This window comes from Vitis vinifera, chromosome 16, assembly GCF_030704535.1.
Source record: "Vitis vinifera cultivar Pinot Noir 40024 chromosome 16, ASM3070453v1".
Classification (NCBI taxonomy): Eukaryota; Viridiplantae; Streptophyta; class Magnoliopsida; order Vitales; family Vitaceae; genus Vitis; species Vitis vinifera.
In genome coordinates, this window is record NC_081820.1 from 3956640 (window position 1) to 3977453 (window position 20814).

General features: G+C 41.6%; 1 protein-coding gene across 1 annotated transcript; it reads right to left on the reverse strand.

Moving 5' to 3' along the window:
* Positions 1–8318: 8318 nt before the first annotated feature.
* LOC132252716 (uncharacterized) lies at positions 8319–9632 on the reverse strand. The gene has a single exon (XM_059733791.1). The coding sequence runs from the start codon at positions 9630–9632 to the stop codon at positions 8319–8321; it is 1314 nt and encodes a 437-aa protein (XP_059589774.1).
* Positions 9633–20814: the final 11182 nt, after the last annotated feature.

Genomic DNA, 20814 nt, shown 5'->3' on the forward strand with positions numbered 1-20814 from the left:
CGGGAAGGATGCAAGATGCTATTGACAGATCAAACGAAGAGAGGTGATGATAGAAAGAGCATGTGGGAGGAATGGAAGGTGGGATAATGGTGAGATGAATGAAGGGATAGAGAGAGAAAATGGGTTTATGGGCAGTGAGCATGAAGGGTAGTTTAGGTTAAGAGAAGTGGGTAACGGTGTGGGCCTGAGGGGTATAAAATGAATATGAAAGAGGCGAGCAATGGGTATGAGGGTATGAGGGAAATGAAGACACGTGGTGTGGCTAAAAGGGGTGAATATCAGCGTGGACATGAGGGGTATGACATGGATGTGGAAAGGTGGGTGTGATGATAGATGGGTATGGAATTGACGGATATGCATGGATGACCCTGCATGAATGAGGACAAATGGGTATTAATTTGTTGGCCAAACATTGGAGCATTTGCATCAATCTCCCCCAGTACCAGGGATACCCTTTCCACGACATCAATAGGAGCCAATGATGGAGGCATCTGTCACTTTTTCTGGTCCAACTTTCAATTCCTTGTGGAAAGTTTCATTCCGCGTGACCTCCAATGCATTGAAACCGCCATAATCCTTCTGTTTTTAGTTCTCCATTGCCATCCCATACCACAATGATGCAATTTAATACTGTGGCCATTCGGAGGCCATTAAACGAACCAGAAACCGGTGATTCTGAACCAATAAGAGCACACTGAGGTAGAATAGACCCGGCATGACCCACTGACAGCTCTCATATATCTTCTTAACGTGGAGATGATGAATCAGGTGCATGCCATGGATGAGGACCAGGTACAGTGGAAGATGACCAAAGAAAAACACAAACAATGGGGACCAAATGAATCCATACAAGCTTCATTTCACATATCAATCAATGAGCTCAGATGATGGAGGGGGTCAAAACGATTTTTCAAATGAGTTTTAAAACAAAAACAAATGTGAGAATGCCAACGTCTCATAAGAGATCTCAAAACAAAGGACACAAAACAGGTTAGAATTCAAAGCTGAGTCAAGTGAAATCCATAGCAAACACATTCAAACACCAAGATGGAAGCTCAATGATATCCAAAACAAGATGGAGAAGATGATGAGCAGAGTCCATACCTGGAAAGCCCCCTCACAAGTGAAAACTTGCCTGACTTCAAACTCTATTTTTTTATCACCTTTCTGGAAGACGCCCAACTCAAAACCTTTTCTGAAAGAATCCCCTCATCAGCTTCACTTGCCTATCCAGCCCAAAAGCTCCTAAAAAAAAATCTCCTCCAGAAAATACCTCTCTCTCTCTCTGTAGCTTGAAGATCACCTCCCTGCCGCTTTTTTTTTTTCTCTCTCGTTCTCCCTCCTTCTCTAGCTAATCTCCCTCACAGCTCTCGGATCTCCCTCTCTAGCTTACCTTCCTTCCTCTCTGGTTCTTTTTCTCTCAAGTTCCCCTTCTTTCCAGAAAACTCTCACAGTCGTCCATCCAAAAAGCAAAATCCCCCCAAAAAGCACCTCCCTCTCTGAAAATATCTCTCAGGGCAGCCTGGACCACCCTTCTTGCAGCTGGCCTGCTACCCAATAACGGCCTGCAGATCCCCAGCATATCCTCCTATTCGTGTTGCTTTCCCATTCGTCCATCAACTCCACTAAGTTGATTCCATAGCAACCAACTAGGAGGCAACACTTGGCTTTGTAGGAGCCCTCCAGCTGGCAAGTGAGCTGCACAAAATGAGAGAAAAAAATGTGCCCCTAATGGGGGTCTACAAATATGCCCCTCTTCGGTAGAGTTCACGAGTGTAAAGAAGATGAACACTGAAGTGAAAGGTAAGTGTGAATAGTGAGTGGAATGAAGTGAACTCTACCGAAGAACCAAGGAGACCCCCATAGGGACACTAGTGAAACGCAAACTCACTCAAGCTAACAAACGAAAACAAAGGCTCTAATCCTAAAAGAGAAGGATGCGTCAAAATGCCTCTGAAGCCACACTAAGGATCCAAGCTCCCTCTAAAACGTCTCCAAAAGTGACTCGAAGATTGATGTCAAAGATGAGTAACGGTCGAACCACCCTGGAGTACGAACAAAAATGCGTCTAAAGGAGACTGCCCTATGTGGACTACAAGATGAATAGGCGATAAGCACAGGGTAACGAGGTGAGGAGAGTGAGAATAAGTGCAAATCCATGAAGGTGAGACATGCAATGCCAGAGAATATGAACGCTAGGAGCTGTGACTCTGCATGACAAGACTGACTCTAAACGCTAAACTAGAAAATAAGAAAATAAAGCTCTGCAAGCCAAACCAAAAAAACTAACTCTAAATGCTAAACTAGAAAATAAGAAAATAAAGCTCTGCAAGCCAAACCAAAAAAAACTAACCCTAAACACTAAACTAGAAAATAAGAAGATAAAGCTCTGCAAGCCAAACCAAAAAAACTAACCCTAAACACTAAACTAGAAAATAAGAAGATAAAGCTCTGCAAGCCAAACCAAAAAAACTAACCCTAAATGCTAAACTAGAAGGCCCATAGGTGAAGACCTACGGTGGTGAAGTAACTGAAAGCCCAAGGATGAAAATCCCTGGTGGTGAAGTAGTCTCAAAAGCCCAAGGATGAAAATCCATGGTGGTGATATAATCTCAAAATGCCCAAGGATGAAAATCCATGGTGGTGATAATCTCAAAAGCCCAGGGATGAAAATCCATGGTGGTGATAAACCTGAAATGCCCATAGATGAAGATCTATGGTGGTGATAATCTCAAAAGCCCAGGGATGAAAATCCATGGTGGTGATAAACCTGAAATGCCCATAGATGAAGATCTATGGTGGTGAATCTGAAATAAAGGCTCATGGATGAAAATCCATGATGGTGAATCTGAAATGCCCATAGATGTCTGATCTATGGTGGTGAATCTGAAATAAAGGCTCATGGATGAAAATCCATGATGGTGAATCTGAAATGCCCATAGATGTCTGATCTATGGTGGTGAAAATCTGAAACAAAGGCTCATGGATGAAAATCCATGATGGTGAATCTGAAATGCCCATAGATGAAAATCTATGGTGGTGAAATAACTGAAATAAATGCTCATAGATGAAAATCTATGATGGTGAAATCTGAAATGCCCATAGATGTCCGATCTATGGTGGTGAAAATCTGAAACAAAGGGGGATGCCCTAAACAAACTGAAAGTAGGGGGATGTCCTAAACAAGATGACAATAGGGGGATGCCCTAGACAAGATGACAGAAGGGGGATGCCCTAAACAAGATGACAAAAAGGGGGATGCCCTAGACAAGATGACAGAAGGGGGATGTCCTAGACAAGATGATAGAAGGGGGATGTCCTAGACAAGATGACAGAAGGGGGATGCCCTAGATAAGATGACTCGCAAAGGTCAAGAAATAGACCGAGTAGTGAGAAAATCTGCAAAAAGTCTGATGAACTCAAGGATGGGGGTATGCCCCAGTGTGATGACCCATGAAGATCAAGAAGTAGATCGAGTAGTGAGAGAATCTGCAAAAGATCCGATGAACTCAAGGATGGGGGTATGCCCCAGTGTAGGATAGTAACTAACATAAGACGCGGAATCTCACCATACAAGACACTCTGGGATATGCTCAATGATGATGCAATGGAAATGATATACATAGCCTCAATGAACAAACGCTAAAACGAGTCCAAACACCACCGAAACTATGCTGACGAAGCAAAACTAAAATAATGGCCCCAAACAAATGTTGACCGAGACTCTAAGACTGAAATGCAAGCAAATCAAGACATGGCATGTCAACTGTCAATCATGAGAATATCATCACAAATACATCAACAATCTAACAGGCCCTACCATCACGGAAGATGTTGAACCTAATGTCCAAAGGCATGTGAAAACTCAACCAGAAAACCCGAGACTGGTCTACATCCTCCTCTGATCAAGAGAATGGGGTAAGGTCATGTAAGACGATGAAATAGGTGGGCTCAAAAGATGTAAGGCTCTGATAAGAAGGGCACAGGTATAACAGTGTCCAATGTAGGACGGATAGGTGTGTAACAAAGGAAAGTGGGTACCCAAATCCAACTAGGTATACTGAGAAGACTGAGCCCAGGGTGCCAATGACTCTATGATCCATCAAAAGTAGCAATCATAAACATGAAATGGAGTCTCAATGTCAAAATCAGCAAGGTGGCTATACCCCAGTGTGACTGCGTCATCTCAGAATGGGTAAGCTCTCAATGCAGAATGATCTCTGGAAAGTAAGTATCCAGCATAAACTGTCATCTCACAAAATCATCATCAATGAGTGGGCTATGCCCCAGTATAAGCATCTCCAAATCAAACATCGATGAGAGGAGTGCAACCAATCACACATCATCTGATCATAATGAACCTCTGCTCCTCAAAGTCATCGTGGTAATATGAAGAGAATATCTGATCTCCTCTAAAGAAAGAGCATGTCTCGATGTGAACTGGTGTCTCTGAGATCAACCTCCGATGAAAGGGTTATGCCCCAGTATAGGGCAAACCCTGAAATGACTAAACTCCACTACAAGCTCTCATAAGTGTCCGTGTCCTGATCCAATCATCTCAAAAATATGTCAACAATGATGAGAAGGCTATGCTCCTGTGATCATATCAAAGAAATCACCCAATCATATCCCATACCCCCAATGTGAAATGAGTCTGATCATCTCCAAGGAACAGCTATGCCTAAGAACCATCATGGACCGAAAGGGGTATGCCCCTGTGTAAAGTACACCAGATGAAACGCGCCAATCATGTCTCACGCTCCAATGTGAAGAAAAGGACATCTGATATCCTCCGGGGAATGGACATGGCTCAAAAATCCGTCATCGACTGAGAAGAATATGCCTCGACATAATGGTCATCCGATAGAAAAAAACTCTCTGAGATGGCTATGCCCCAGTGTAGGGTCATACCGTAACTCCCGGTCTATCACAAACAGAATGCTCTCGAATCAATCTCAAGTATCGCTCACATAAGAGCTATCAAACATAATGTGTGATGTCATGGCCTCAGGGTGGTCTTAAAACACGGGACGTAACGTAGGCTAGGGTGATAGGGTGATAGAAACGAAGGGAAACTAGGCCCAAATACCCAATGATCAAAACCCATGCCCTCATGTATAAAATGCAACATGTATAGAAAATATCGTGAGCCATGGACCTGAAGATGCCTACTGTGAACATGGTAACAATGATGATGCAATGAAGAAAAATCGAACTCATGACGAGATGTATAATGATGGTGCGAAGAGGGTATCGAACCCGAAAATGAGGTCACTGTAAGAACGGAATAAGGGGTGGAATGAAAATGATGAAATAGAAGTGAAACGAGGATGATGATGAAGCATAGAATACGAGAACAAGTGATGATTTGCTCAAATCAAATATGAAAGGAGGTCACGTCAATAACGAACACAATGATGGAATGGACAATGACCCAGAGCTCCTAAGAGAAGGCCACTCATCTCACTCTCAAAACATACAACAAAATGAATACGAAGAATGAAAGGTCCCGAGGAGCTCACATACGAACTCCCATCAATAGACATATCCAACAAAGCGACCCCTCGAACACTAATATACACATACTCAATGATAGAGAATAATACACACATGTGCCTCTTTTTTATTTATTTATTTATTTATTATTATTTTTTTTTACATATATACAAATATACATGCTCTAAAGCAAATCAAGAAAGACCCAAAGACGGGATAAAAAATGAATAAACATGCCCTCAAATATCAATATATCACAAACTCTCTCTAATGATGTGACCCTCTCAAGCTAAGGATCCCTGGATCAACGTCCGTAGGATAGATAGTGGAAAATGACATGACTACCCTCCATGTAATGAACTGAGGATGATCACCACTCGGGGTGGGAGAAGATGAAGCGGAACAAACGATAGATATAATAAAGAAGACGATGAAGAACCAACGAGATGTGACGAAATGCAATGACGCAATGATAGGAAAAGATAATGAGAAAGATGTGCCCCTCGGTCCAAGGCTCATGAAACTCCTAAACAATGCATGCATACACTGAAGGGCCCCTATCCCGGTGTAGAAGGTGAGCAAGGCTATAAGAAATAAAAGGCTATGATGCTCATGCGAGGCTCAAAGGGCTAGCAATGGTCTAGATGTCAATAAAGGTAATAAGGTGTGAGCTAACCAAAATGAAGGTCACCCATCCTGCGACCACGGTCTCAAACATCGCGCTATCAAGCCCTCAAATGATCAATACTAAAGATCGATGTCTATCTGATACAACCACGTCAACTCTCTAGAATCATGCACCAACCGTACTCCAAATGCTCCATAATAATCTCAAAGATGATCCTCTCAAAGCAAAGTGAACGATGATCTCATCAGGCACGATTGCCCATCATAAGCCAACTTTCATCATACAATATCAACCTCTGTACTCATGGCAAAATAAGTGATAGTCTCATCAAGCAATCGACCAATCCACATATCGTAAACCACCCAAAGATCATAAGATATCCCTCGCCATGCAAGATCAACCCTGGGCTCAAACTCCTCACACTCTACCTGGTCGGATCAGAGAAGGGAGGTGCAAAACTAGAAAAGCCGAGGATGGAAAGGTCATATAATGGTCTCAAAGGGTGATGCTGTGCAAAGCTCACAATGGATGGATGTAGGTCAAAGCAAAGTCAAAGTGCGGGAAGTGAGCAAGGTACTGCTCTGATCATAAGAAGATGGATCACAATCTCGAACTCTCTAGGTCAAATCTCTGATCCTAGGCTAATAGGCTCAATATCCTCCATGATAGGTCAAGCCTCAAGACCACAATATGCAAGCGAAGAGATGCCCCAAGTCAAAAGTACAACACATCATATCACAAAACACAAACACATGTCCATAAAGGAAAATGCATCCAATGGGATAATCCGATGAGTACATCATGTAAAAGAAGGACAACAAAGACAATACTCAAGAATCGAGTTATAGTCTCTAAAAGTCAAAAGCAAAACAAGACTAAACAAACAAAAACAAAAACAATGACTGGTCCTGTCATCATATCTCTAGCCACAGAATGAACAAAATCTGAGTGCCACCACACCAAGGTAAGCCAATCATGAGTCAATCGCCCAAATCAATAAGATCAGGGACTGCTGGTGAAGGGGCGTCTGCATGCATGGCCTGAGCTGGGGTAGAAATAGAAAACATATCGGACTAAGGATGCCCAAACGTCCCAGAATCAACAATGTCCTGTATGGCATGTCGTAGAGCAGTGCAACGATCAGTGTGATGTCCTACTGACTGGTGGTACGCACAATATAAATCAAGACGAAACTGTGGGGGCACAGGATCTGGAAGTGCCCTAGGAGCCAGATGAGCCAAAAACCCCATGGCCTGGAACATCTCAAAAACCCCGCTCAGGGGTGCGCCCAAATCTGAAAAGTGTCTCCGACATCGTCGATGAGGGGGAAATCGCTCATGAGGAACTGTAACGACCGGAGGGCCCCGAAGCCGGGATGGAGGTCGCGCCAACGTAGCCAATGAAATGGATGAGGAATGCTGCTGGAGTGGGCGAGGTCGTGGATGTGAGGCACCCAAAGTAACAGGTGTCGGTGAAGTCAAGTGTGGCAATGAAGGCATCGCTACTCCTGGAGCTCCTCTCGATGACGATGGATGCTCTGACAAAATGAGCTCAATCCTCTCAACCCTCCGTGTCAAATCCATCATCATCTCATAAAGAGCAGTAAGAGTAATGGGTGCGATCTCGTCTGACATGGTGAACCTCAACTGAAGAAGTCTAATCTCAATGTGCTCTGTATCATAACCATCATACCATCAATATCTGCTCGGGGACCAGTCACGACACTAAAACTGTCCAAGACTCTAAAACAAACACATGCAAGAGACAAAACAAAGCAACACAAGATGCTACACAAGATAACAACACATAAAATGCATGATACGAAACAATGATAATAATAAAAAGAAGACAGAAACACATACCCAAGAAAACAACAATATCACTAAGTGAAATGAGAGTACATCATGCGAAAAATAAGACAGTAAGGTCTACTCTCGAAACACAGGGTACGAACTCGAATCACTAACTACAAAACAAGACTCAAATATAAAATAAAAGAGAACAAAGACTCAAACGTCCAACTAACAAGGTAGTCCCAAAATACACCAACAAGGTATCAAAGTGTCCTGTGAATATCAGTGCCCTGGGTGTCCAAAACGTGATGGTATAAACCCGAAGGATGAGGAACTACATGTGTGGAATAAGCTGGAAAGGAATCAGCAATCATATCTGGACCGAGATCAGTATCTGTGATCTATATGGGGAAGCTAACTGCACCACTGTCAATAAGATCCTGTATGGTATGACGTAGAGAAGCACAATAATCAGTACGGTGGCCTGCCATCTGGTGAAATGCACAGAACTCATGAGCACGAAAACGCGGAGGCAAGGCACTCAGGAATGGCCTAGGGGCCAATGGTACTAAAAAACCAGTAGATCTGAGTCGCTCAAAAGCCCTATCCAAAGGCATCCCCAAATCAGAATAAGTCCTCTGATGTCGCCGATGGGGACGAGACTGCTCATGCCGTGGGATACTAGTCTGTGGACGCTGAAACTGAAATGAAGGACGCACCGTGACAGTATGAGGATGCACAGAAGGATACTGCTGAGCTGACTGAGGATGACGATACTGTAAAGGTGGGAAATCACTCCTGGGTATCTGCAATGATCTCGCATAAGAATGATAACCAGGTCGTCGATGCTGAAAGTCCGCAGAACATACGTCTCCATAGCTCTCAGATGATCCACCAACTCCCTTCCCCTCAGTATCTGAAGAAGGAATAATATCTGACCATAATCCTCTAGATATGCCATCGTCTACATCAATCAAAGCCTGAACCAATGATCTGAAATCCCGGAATGGGACTCCTGTCAGATGTCGAGCAAACCTAGGATGCAAGCTCCTCAAAAACATGCTCATCTGATCTCTCTCGGTAGGTCGCTCAATCATCTCCACAGCCTTCTCCCTCCAACGAGAGATAAAAGAAGAAATAGGCTCATCTGATCCCTGTCTAAGAAACTCAAGCTCTCTACGTGTAACGCTCGTATCACCACCGAATGAATACTGTCTCAGAAACTCCTGTGCTAAGTCCTCCCAAGTTCTCCGACGAGATGACTCTAATGAAGCGTACCATCTCTGTGTCATGCCGCTCAATGACAATGGGAACAAAGTGAGCAACTGTGCCTCATCTAGACCAAGAGCTCTCATAACTGTGCTATAAAGTCTGAGATGAATACGTGGACATCCGACACCCGTATATCTCTCTATATCCGGCATCCTGAAACCGACTGGCAAAGTGGTCACTAGCACATAGTCAAGGTCATCCCATGAAATCATCTCATCAGGATCTCTCATCTGTCCAATCCTTCGCTCGAGTCTGTTCATACGAGAACGAGGATCCCCAACAATAGTAACTGGTGTGACAATAGGTGGAACGACAGCAGCCCGATCATGTGAAATAGTAGGCAACGTCTGGGTAGCTAGCATCTGAACAGGTAGAACAGGTGGTGTCACTAAATCAGATGGCGTGTCCTCGAGCACTACATGCCTACTCGGCTGACTATCCATCCTCTAACTCAAACTGGCCAATGCCTCCTGAATCGAAACCACAGAAGCGATAAGCTAACCAAGCGAAACTGACTGTGAATCTGTCTATAGCAGCTCAACGATACGAATCAACATCTCTTTCACTCAACCCAGGGCACTGAACTAAGACTGGGACTACAAATAGACCCCTACAAAAGAACCCGAGCAAAACGACTCAAACACGACTCATGCAACGACACGGGATGTAACGAACAATGACCAATGCATGATACAACACAACTCAATACATGACAGGGTGCGACACACAATCATATGGTGACAATCAAACTTTGGATAGACGATAGAATCTCTAGAGTCACATGAGTGTCCAGTGTGAGACAACTACAAATCTGACTAAAGAATTTCTATCGATGATCCAAAAAATGATCGATGTGTGAAGAAAATGAATGGGGTGTGAAGAACAACACTAACACGAGATCGATACCCAATCTAGACCAAAATATCCTTGATTCAACCTCCAACTCGAGCTCCATAAGAAAAAAATGATAAGGTGATCAAGGCGAATCTCTCGAAAAATGTGTGAATATGAAAATATGCCTTTCACCTTTCTGTAATGAAAATATGAGCATCGAGTCGAAAATCGAACCAAGGATCAAACAAATGATGAGGTACTGAGCCCGTGATAGGTGTGCAGTGTAAAAAGATGATCATGAACATATCCCAAAGCATCAAGTGAGCGAAAACAAAGTGAAAGGGTGTGTCGAGCCAAGAAATGAGAACAAAAAACCCTAGGGAGAAAACATGCTAAACTCGTCGAGTGAAAAACATAATCTAGAGCGACAAGACGAAAGGTGACCCAACCGTACTCAAACTCATACCGATCTCCGAGCACTCTCAACTGGAGACTAAAAAGAGGGAATACTGGATTCGAACTGTAACCACAGAGGCTCTGAAGGCCCTCAGATGCACCCACGTGTAGGGAGGAAGTCCTAATCGAAGGATCTACGGCTCAACCTACAAGGTGAAGGTGGCTCTAAATGGATATGGGTGGATTTTAAAGATCCCTAGCAGAAGCGATCATACCCTCCGGCGGTACGCAACCCTCTGCACGCCTCCGAAGAGACGGGGCGCTTCCATGCAAGGTGGTCATCACCTCCACACATGCACTACCTCGCATCCCAGGGGGCTTCCTATGGTGAAATCTCTCAAACTCTCAACGCTCAATGGTCGACTAGAGTGCACAGTGAATGGTGTGGGTGCATCCGAAAACCCTAAGAAGCTAAAACAAGAGAGAAAACACACTGGTCGCACAAATATCCATGAAACCTAGCTCGGGGCTATACAGGTCTTTCATGATCGGACTCCAATCAGCATCGATATGTCGGTCTCCTCCAAAACGCTCCCAAACATCGATATAGCCCGTCGCTAGACCCTACTCCTAATCTCTAGCTCGGTCAGAGAGCAAACACACAGAAGGTCTCACACTTGCAATAGTGAGAACCGGGATGAAAGGAATGACCGAAACCAAGAGAGTTGGAGGTAAGGGGATATATGTGCGGCCCACACGGACAAGCAACATGCAATCACACAAAGGAAGGGTAGTCATGCACCACACAGTCAAGCAAAGTACAGGTATATCACTCATGTCCACACAAACCATGATAAACAGATAAAAAAAATGATAAATATATACACCATGCTCAAAGACGATCGAGAGGATATACAAGTCAGAGAATCAACATGTCAAACTGAGTGATATACAGTGGTGAGTGTATGCATGTGAAGTGATCAGAATAATCATGGCAAAATCAGGATCAATGCGCTAAGCAATACGAAATGATCGATCAATATAATCAGCATGTCCAAATCTCAAATGAATATATCAATGAAGCACAGAGAAAATAGCTATCTCGGAATCCTCTATCAATACGAATCAATCATCATAATCAGCATGTCAAATATCTCAAACAAATATATCAATGAAGCACAAAGAAAATCACTGTGTCAGAATCTCCAATCAAGATAATCAACCAATACAATCAATCATGTCAATGTCCCAAGTGAAAACTCGAGAACCCTCAATGTGCAATCAAGAAGTGAGTATCCACTAATCGACTCATCAAAAGCCACATTTGCTTCATCCTAAGTTCAAGCTTGACCCTCTAATGATCCCCAGTGGAGTCGCCATTTTGTGGACCCCGCATTTCGGCTCAATGCTCGAATGGGTTTCCCACTCGAATGGCGAGCTCGATTTTTATTTTGAAAAATGGATTTTATTGATTATTTGAAAAAGAAATGACTTGGAGTCGCCACTTATTTTTGTTTTATTTTTAAAGGGTAAACAAAATAAGAAAGAAAAACCCTAAGTGTGACTCCTTATTTTGGAAAAGGCGGTCTACGAAAAACCGGGTCAGGTTCGGGGGTCAGGTTACTTATCGGGAAGGTACGGTAAAGACCGTAGCACCCCTCTAAGTCCCTAAAATCGGGTCTCTACTGATAGGATGAAGCTGACGTGGCAATCGAATAAGAAAGTCAATGAATACTCACATCGATCATGCACATATGAGAATTAAAACAAGCATAAGGAGTGTCCACGATGTGAGAAAATACGTACCTGGGTGGCGAACCAATATGCGCTATCAAGAGTGGAGTTAGTAAACAATTGAGGAATAGTCACATGCATATCATAGAGCATAATAAATCATGTATGGCAACCGAGTCATCCAATCAATCCATCAATCATAAAATCTCATATGTTGGGCCCCCACCAAAGCCCGTTTTATTTTGCATGAATTAATTCCAATAAAACCATTATTCGGAATTACGGAATTTAAATTCTTGCTTATTTTAAAACATTTTAAAAGATCATGAAAGATTTGAAAATTGCTTGCCGAATAGAAAGTGGAAGCAAATTTTATTAAAAGTGAGACTCTTGGGTGATTCTAAAAATTCTAAGGATGAAAGATGAGAAAATTGGGATTATTTGAAAATCAGAATTAGGGAAAGATATTTACAAAATGAGATTTGAGAAAACATTTTCAAAATCAAATAAGAAGAAAACCCAGTATGTCACACGGCCCAAAGGTGACCATGCAAACCATGCAGCAGGAGTATGGGAATAGGTGGCAAATGGGCTCTTGAGTCAACGGTGTTGATTTATTGTCAATGGCAAGATCGGTAACTTGGCTCCCAGAATTGTCTGAATTATAAGATACTGTCATTTTGCTCATCAGCCTGTCATGGGGCCCTTTCCTTTATCATTTCCAACTCCATCTCAATGAAAACCTTCCTCTACTATGCCGACCAGAGAACAAAGTTGAACTCCAATGAAGTATCAGTTCAAGATTAGTATTCACTATATCATTTGGGTTGTCAGGCTCTGTAAATCCATATCTGTGTAGCAATCCAACACTACCCTTAGACCCATATGTATTAGATACCTCATCCCCAGCTTTGACACTTTTCACAACAATTGCTTCCAAAATCATCGAATCAACTCCCAAATATGAAGGGCCTTCCAAGTTACCATCATCGAAAGGACTTTGAGTAAGTGGTTTATTATCACTCATATCAGCAAACTGAACCAAACATTCCCCTGTAAGCTGCTTCGGGCATAGGCCACCAACCTTCTAAGCTTTGATGAGTTCGGTGAGAATCTGGTCCAAGTTCCAGATGCCTTATCATAAGCCGTTGCTAAGAACATTGCCGGGTTTACATTTTGGACATGTTCTTGACCAAACTCTCCACTGGCAGCAATCAAGCGCACTTAACGTATAGCATGTAGCCTCCGCTTTCTGGAAAGCAGCTCCAATGTCAGCTTCAACGACGGCATAGAGACGGGTAGCGACCTCTTCACCAGAGACGATGAGATTCTTCTTCCCTTCGCCTTTAATTCCTTTTCCTAGTCAGCTTGCAGTAATGTAAGCTATGCATCATCCTGTTGTTCCCGTCTCAAGCGCTGAGCAGCCAAATTAGGTGATGGAGGGGGAACTATAGGCAGAGAAATCCTATCTAAACCAGGATGCATGCCTGCAGCAACCTCGAGTCCCTCAAGCTGATGCAAGGCGTCTTTAGGAAGGTAGAGCCTCCATAGTCAATATATGTCATTTGTTCCGTTTGAGGACCGAGCTTCTGGTGCAGTCTCTTACTTGCAACAATGAGCATGCATGCCCTTGCACAATGGACTCCATGCACGTGATTGGGAGGTGAAGGATGGGTCTGATGGGTGCTCGGGAAGGATGCAAGATGCTATTGACAGATCAAACGAAGAGAGGTGATGATAGAAAGAGCATGTGGGAGGAATGGAAGGTGGGATAATGGTGAGATGAATGAAGGGATAGAGAGAGAAAATGGGTTTATGGGCAGTGAGCATGAAGGGTAGTTTAGGTTAAGAGAAGTGGGTAACGGTGTGGGCCTGAGGGGTATAAAATGAATATGAAAGAGGCGAGCAATGGGTATGAGGGTATGAGGGAAATGAAGACACGTGGTGTGGCTAAAAGGGGTGAATATCAGCGTGGACATGAGGGGTATGACATGGATGTGGAAAGGTGGGTGTGATGATAGATGGGTATGGAATTGACGGATATGCATGGATGACCCTGCATGAATGAGGACAAATGGGTATTAATTTGTTGGCCAAACATTGGAGCATTTGCATCAATCTCCCCCAGTACCAGGGATACCCTTTCCACGGCATCAATAGGAGCCAATGATGGAGGCATCTGTCACTTTTTCTGGTCCAACTTTCAATTCCTTGTGGAAAGTTTCATTCCGCGTGACCTCCAATGCATTGAAAACGCCATAATCCTTCTGTTTTTAGTTCTCCATTGCCATCCCATACCACAATGATGCAATTTAATACTGTGGCCATTCGGAGGCCATTAAACGAACCAGAAACCGGTGATTCTGAACCAATAAGAGCACACTGAGGTAGAATAGACCCGGCATGACCCACTGACAGCTCTCATATATCTTCTTAACGTGGAGATGATGAATCAGGTGCATGCCATGGATGAGGACCAGGTACAGTGGAAGATGACCAAAGAAAAACACAAACAATGGGGACCAAATGAATCCATACAAGCTTCATTTCACATATCAATCAATGAGCTCAGATGATGGAGGGGGTCAAAACGATTTTTCAAATGAGTTTTAAAACAAAAACAAATGTGAGAATGCCAACGTCTCATAAGAGATCTCAAAACAAAGGACACAAAACAGGTTAGAATTCAAAGCTGAGTCAAGTGAAATCCATAGCAAACACATTCAAACACCAAGATGGAAGCTCAATGATATCCAAAACAAGATGGAGAAGATGATGAGCAGAGTCCATACCTGGAAAGCCCCCTCACAAGTGAAAACTTGCCTGACTTCAAACTCTATTTTTTTATCACCTTTCTGGAAGACGCCCAACTCAAAACCTTTTCTGAAAGAATCCCCTCATCAGCTTCACTTGCCTATCCAGCCCAAAAGCTCCTAAAAAAAAATCTCCTCCAGAAAATACCTCTCTCTCTCTCTGTAGCTTGAAGATCACCTCCCTGCCGCTTTTTTTTTTCTCTCTCGTTCTCCCTCCTTCTCTAGCTAATCTCCCTCACAGCTCTCGGATCTCCCTCTCTAGCTTACCTTCCTTCCTCTCTGGTTCTTTTTCTCTCAAGTTCCCCTTCTCTCCAGAAAACTCTCACAGTCGTCCATCCAAAAAGCAAAATCCCCCCAAAAAGCACCACCCTCTCTGAAAATATCTCTCAGGGCAGCCTGGACCACCCTTCTTGCAGCTGGCCTGCTACCCAATAACGGCCTGCAGATCCCCAGCATATCCTCCTATTCGTGTTGCTTTCCCATTCGTCCATCAACTCCACTAAGTTGATTCCATAGCAACCAACTAGGAGGCAACACTTGGCTTTGTAGGAGCCCTCCAGCTGGCAAGTGAGCTGCACAAAATGAGAGAAAAAAATGTGCCCCTAATGGGGGTCTACAACATGACAAAACAATACAAATAACATGGGATCTCAGAGAGCTCACATACGAACTCCCAATAACGAACATACTCGATAAAAATGACCCCCAAACATCAACATACATACTCAATGATCGAGAACACTATGCACATACACACATGCGTTTTTTTTTTTTTTTTACATATATACAAATACGCGTACCCTGAACATGAACAAATGAACCCCAAAGATGATATCCATAACAAATGGACACACTCCCAAGTGCTAAGGTAACAAACAAACTCTCTCTAACAAGATGACCTTCTCAAACTAAGGATCTCTAAACCAGTGTCCGTGAGATAGATGGTGGAAATGATGTGACTATCCTCCATGTGATGAACTGAGAGGGATCACCACTCAAGGTGAAGAGAAATATGAAACAAACAAGTTAATAGATAGGATAAGGAAGAAGAGACAAGGAACACAACCAACGAGATGAGATGAAAGTGCAAAGGTGCAGTGATAGGAAAAGATAATGAGAAAAACATGCCCCTAGGTCCAAGGCTCATAAAACTACCAAACAATGCATGCATACATTAAAGGGCCCCTATCCCAGCGTGAAAATGTGAGCAAGGCGATAAGAAAGAAAGGTTATAATGCGCATGTGAGGCTCAATGGGCTAGCAACGGACTATGTATCAAAAGGGAATAACAAGGTAATGGCTAACCGAAATGATGGCCACCCATCCTGCGACCATGGTCTCAAACATAGTACCTCTTTAGCTGATCCACATTGGTCGGCTCTAAGAATCGGTTTCCATCTAAATCCATCAACCATGCAGCGCCTTCTGGGGTCAACTCCTTGATGAAATAAGGTCCGCTCCAGTTGGGTCTGAACTTCCCTCTAGGATCATGTATCAACCGCACTCTGAATGCTCCATAATAATCTCAAAGATGATCCTCTCAAAGCAAAGTGAATGGTGATCTCATCAGGCACGATTGCCCATCATAAGCCAACTCTCATCATACAATATCAACCTCTGTACTCACGGCAAAATAAGTGATAGTCTCATCAAGCAATCGACCAATCCTCACATCATAAGCCACCCAAGGATCATAAGCCAACTCTCGCCATGTCAGATCAACCCTGGGCTCAAACTCCTCACACTCTACCTGGTCGAATTAGAGAAGGGATGGGTAGGGCTAGAAAAATCGAGGATGGAAAGGTCATATAATGGTCTCAAGGGTGATACTGTGCAAAGCTCACAATGGATGGATGTAGATCAAAACAAGAACAAAGTGCGGAAAGTGAGCAAGGTACTGCTATAATCATAAGAATATGTGTCACAGTCTCTAACTCCCTAAGTCAAATCTCTGATCCTAAGCTAACAGGCTCAATATCCTCCATGATAGGTCAGGCCAGAGTGATCATGACGCGCAAATGAATAGATGTCCCAAGTTAAAAGTACAACACATCATTTGATATATGGTCCTGTGATGGCAATCTAAAACTGGAAATATGATAGAAACTCTAAGGTCATAAAGGTGTCCACTGTGAGATGGCTGCAAATGTGACTAAAGAATTTCTATCAACGATCCAAAAAAAGAATGAGGTGTGAAAAACAACACTGTCACGAGATCGATACTCGATCCATAACAAAATACCCTGGATTCAACCTTCAACTCGAGTTCCATAAGAAAAAAAAATGATAAGGTGATCAAGGCGAATCTCTCGAAAAATGTGTGAATATGAAAATGTATCTTTCACCTTTCTGTAATGAAAATATGAGCATCAAGTCGAAAATCGAACCAAGGATCAAACAAAAAATGAGGTACTGAGCCCGCGATAGGTGTGTAGTGTAAAAAAATGATTAATGAACATATCCCAAAGTATCGAGTGAGTGATAACAAAGTGAAGAGGTGTGTTGAGCCAAGAAATGAGAACGAAAACCCTAGGGAGAAAACATGCTAAACTCGTCAAGTGAAAAAACACGAACTAAGGCGACAAGACGAAAAGTGATCCAACCGATACTCAAACTCATACCGATCTCCGAGCACCCTCAATTGGAGACTAAAAAGAGGGAGTGTCAAATCCGAACTGTAACCACAGAGGCTCTGAAAGCCCTCAAATGCACCCACGTGTAGGGAGGGAGTCCTAATCGAAGGATCTACGGCTCAACCTACGAGGTCAAGGTGGCTCTAAATGGATATGGGTGGGTCTTAAAGAATCCCTAGCAGAAGCGATCATACCCTCCAATGATACGCAACCCTCTGCACGCCTTCGAAGAGACGGGGCGCTTCCATGCAAGGTGGTCATCACCTCCACACATGCACTACCTCGCATCCCAGGGGGCTCCTATAGTGAAAACTCTCACACTCTCAACACTCAATAGTCAACTAAAATGCGCAGTGAGCGGTGTGGGTGCATCTGAAAACCCTATGAATTTAGAGCAGAAGAGGAAACACACTGGTCACACAACTATCCTTGAAACCTAGCTCGGGGCTATACAGGTCTTCAATGATCGGACTCCAATTAGCATCGATATGTCGGTCTCCTCCCAAATGCTCCCAAACATAGATATATCCCGTTGCTAGACCCTATTCCGAATCACTAGCTCAGTCGAAGAACAAACAAGGCAACAAGTCTCATATCAAATATGAGAGCAAGGAAAACAATGTCGGACCGAGACTAGGGACTTGGAAATAAGGGGATAAGTGTGTGTCCCACATAGACAGGAAACTCATGCAATCACATCAGGATGAGAGAAGTCATGCAACAGACAGTCATGCAGAACAGGTATATATCATCCAAATCTACACGCAAGCTAATCGATAAGAATATCTGGCAAACAATAGCATGCTCCATGATAATCAAGATAATATATAACCGAGAGAAACAATCCTATCAAATCAAATGACATACAATGGTGAGTCTATACACGTGAAGTGATCAGAACAAACATGACAAAAACAGAATGACTATGCTAAGCAAGGCAAAATGATCAATCAATATAATCAGCATGTCAATGTACTCAACAAACATGGCAATGAAGCACAAAAAGAACAAAATCCTCAATCAAGATAATCAACCAACATGATCAACATGTCAATGTCCCAAGTGAAAGCTCAGGAACTCTCAATGTGCAATTAAGAGATGAGTACCCACTGATTGACTCACCAAACGCCACGTTTGCTTCACTTTAAGTTCAAGCTTGACCCTCTAAAAGATCCCCAGCAGAGTCGCCATTTTGTGGAACCCGCATTTCGGCTCATGCGTTTCCCACTCGATGGCGAGCTCGATTTTGATTTTGAAAAGTGATTTTATTGATTAAGAAAAATTGACTTGGAGTCGCCACTTATTTTTGTTTTATTTTTAAAGGGTAACAAAATAAGAAAGAAAACCCTAAGTGCGACTCCTTATTTTGGAAAAGGTGATCTGCGAAAAACCGGATCGGGCTCGGGGATCAGGTTACTTATCAGGAAGGTACGGTTATAAACCATAGCACCCCTCTAAGTCCCTAGAGTCGGGTCTCTACTAATACAATGAAACTGATGTGGCAATCAACGACAAAGTCAATGGATACTCACCTAAATCATGCACAATATGGGAATAAAAAATAAAATAAAATAAAATAAAACATGCAATGGAGATTGACTAGAATGGAAGTGGATGCGTACCTCGGCCACGAGCCACAATGCGCTATCAAGAAATAGGATTAGTGCACAATTAATGAATACAAAATATAACTCATGCATATCGGAGTGCAAAACGAAGTTCAAGCAAAATACATTAAGTACAACAATTGACAGTAAAAAAGGGATCAAACATAAGGCCCCCAACAAAGCCCAATTTATTGTTCATGAGCTAATCTCACAAATTTCGTGTTTTAGAATTATGAAGAATTCACTATTGCTTATGTAAAATCAAGAAGATCAGAAGATTATTTAGGGACCGAAATGGAATTAAAACTATTCGAGTGAAAATTGGATTCTTGGAGTTTATTGGAAAATTGGAGTCTTGGGAATTAAATTTAAAATATTAGAACTTCGGTAATTAATATGAAATTTGTCAAAGAAAATGAGAAATGAACTTTAGGAAATTAAACTGCGAGAATATAGATTTCGAAAGTTGAATTAATAATAATAATAATAATAATATTTTAAAAGTTGAATTAATAAAAATAATAATAATAATAATATTTTAAAAGTTGAATTAATAAAAATAAAAATAAAAATAATAATAAGATTTTGAAATAATAATAATAATAATATTTTAAAATTTGAATTAATAATAATAATAATGATAATAATAAAATTTTGAAATAATAATAATAATAATGATAACAAGATTTTGGAAGTTGAATTAATAATAATGATAAGAATAATATTTTAAAAGTTGAATTAATAAAAATAATAATAATAATAATATTTTAAAAGTTGAATTAATAAAAATAATAATAATAATAAGATTTTGAAAGTTGAATTAATAATAATAATAATAATAATAATAATAATAATAATAATATTTTAAAAGTTGAATTAATAATAATAATAATAATAATAATAAGATTTTGAAATAATAATAATAATAATAATAATAATGATAATAATAAAATTTTGAAATAATAATAATAATAATGATAACAAGATTTTGGAAGTTGAATTAATAATAATGATAAGAATAATATTTTAAAATTTGAATTAATAAAAATAATAATAATAATAATATTTTAAAAGTTGAATTAATAAAAATAATAATAATAATAATAAGATTTTGAAAGTTGAATTAACAATAATAATAATAATAATAACGATAATAAGATTTGGAAAATTGAATTAATAATAATAATGACAATAACAATAATAATAATAATAATAATTAATAATAATAATAATAATAATAATAATAATGGTTAATAAGAATAATTAATAATGATAATATCATAAACCCAAGTCCATAAGCCCAAGCCCACGTCCATTCATTAAAAGAAGCCTTGGGCTCCCTCTCCATCAAGCCCAAGTCCATTCATTAAAAGAAGCCTTGGGTTGGGCTTCTTCTCAAGCCCCAAAATCCATCACCAATGGGCAGACCCCAAAACTCCATCTTCTTCACAACCCGCCCCTCCACCTAGGCATCATCATCTTCACCAGCAACCTTCTTAGCCGCCACCTTCAGCTCCGTCTCAACAGCACCGGGGAATTTGGCCATTCCAAGCGTCGACTGCTTGCCTATGGTCCTCTTGACAACCTTAAACGCGCCGGTCTTGATGG

Excerpts from the sequence above, each read along its gene's own strand:
- LOC132252716 (XM_059733791.1), bottom strand. The coding sequence starts at position 9,632 with ATGGATAGTCAGCCGAGTAGGCATGTAGTGCTCGAGGACACGCCATCT.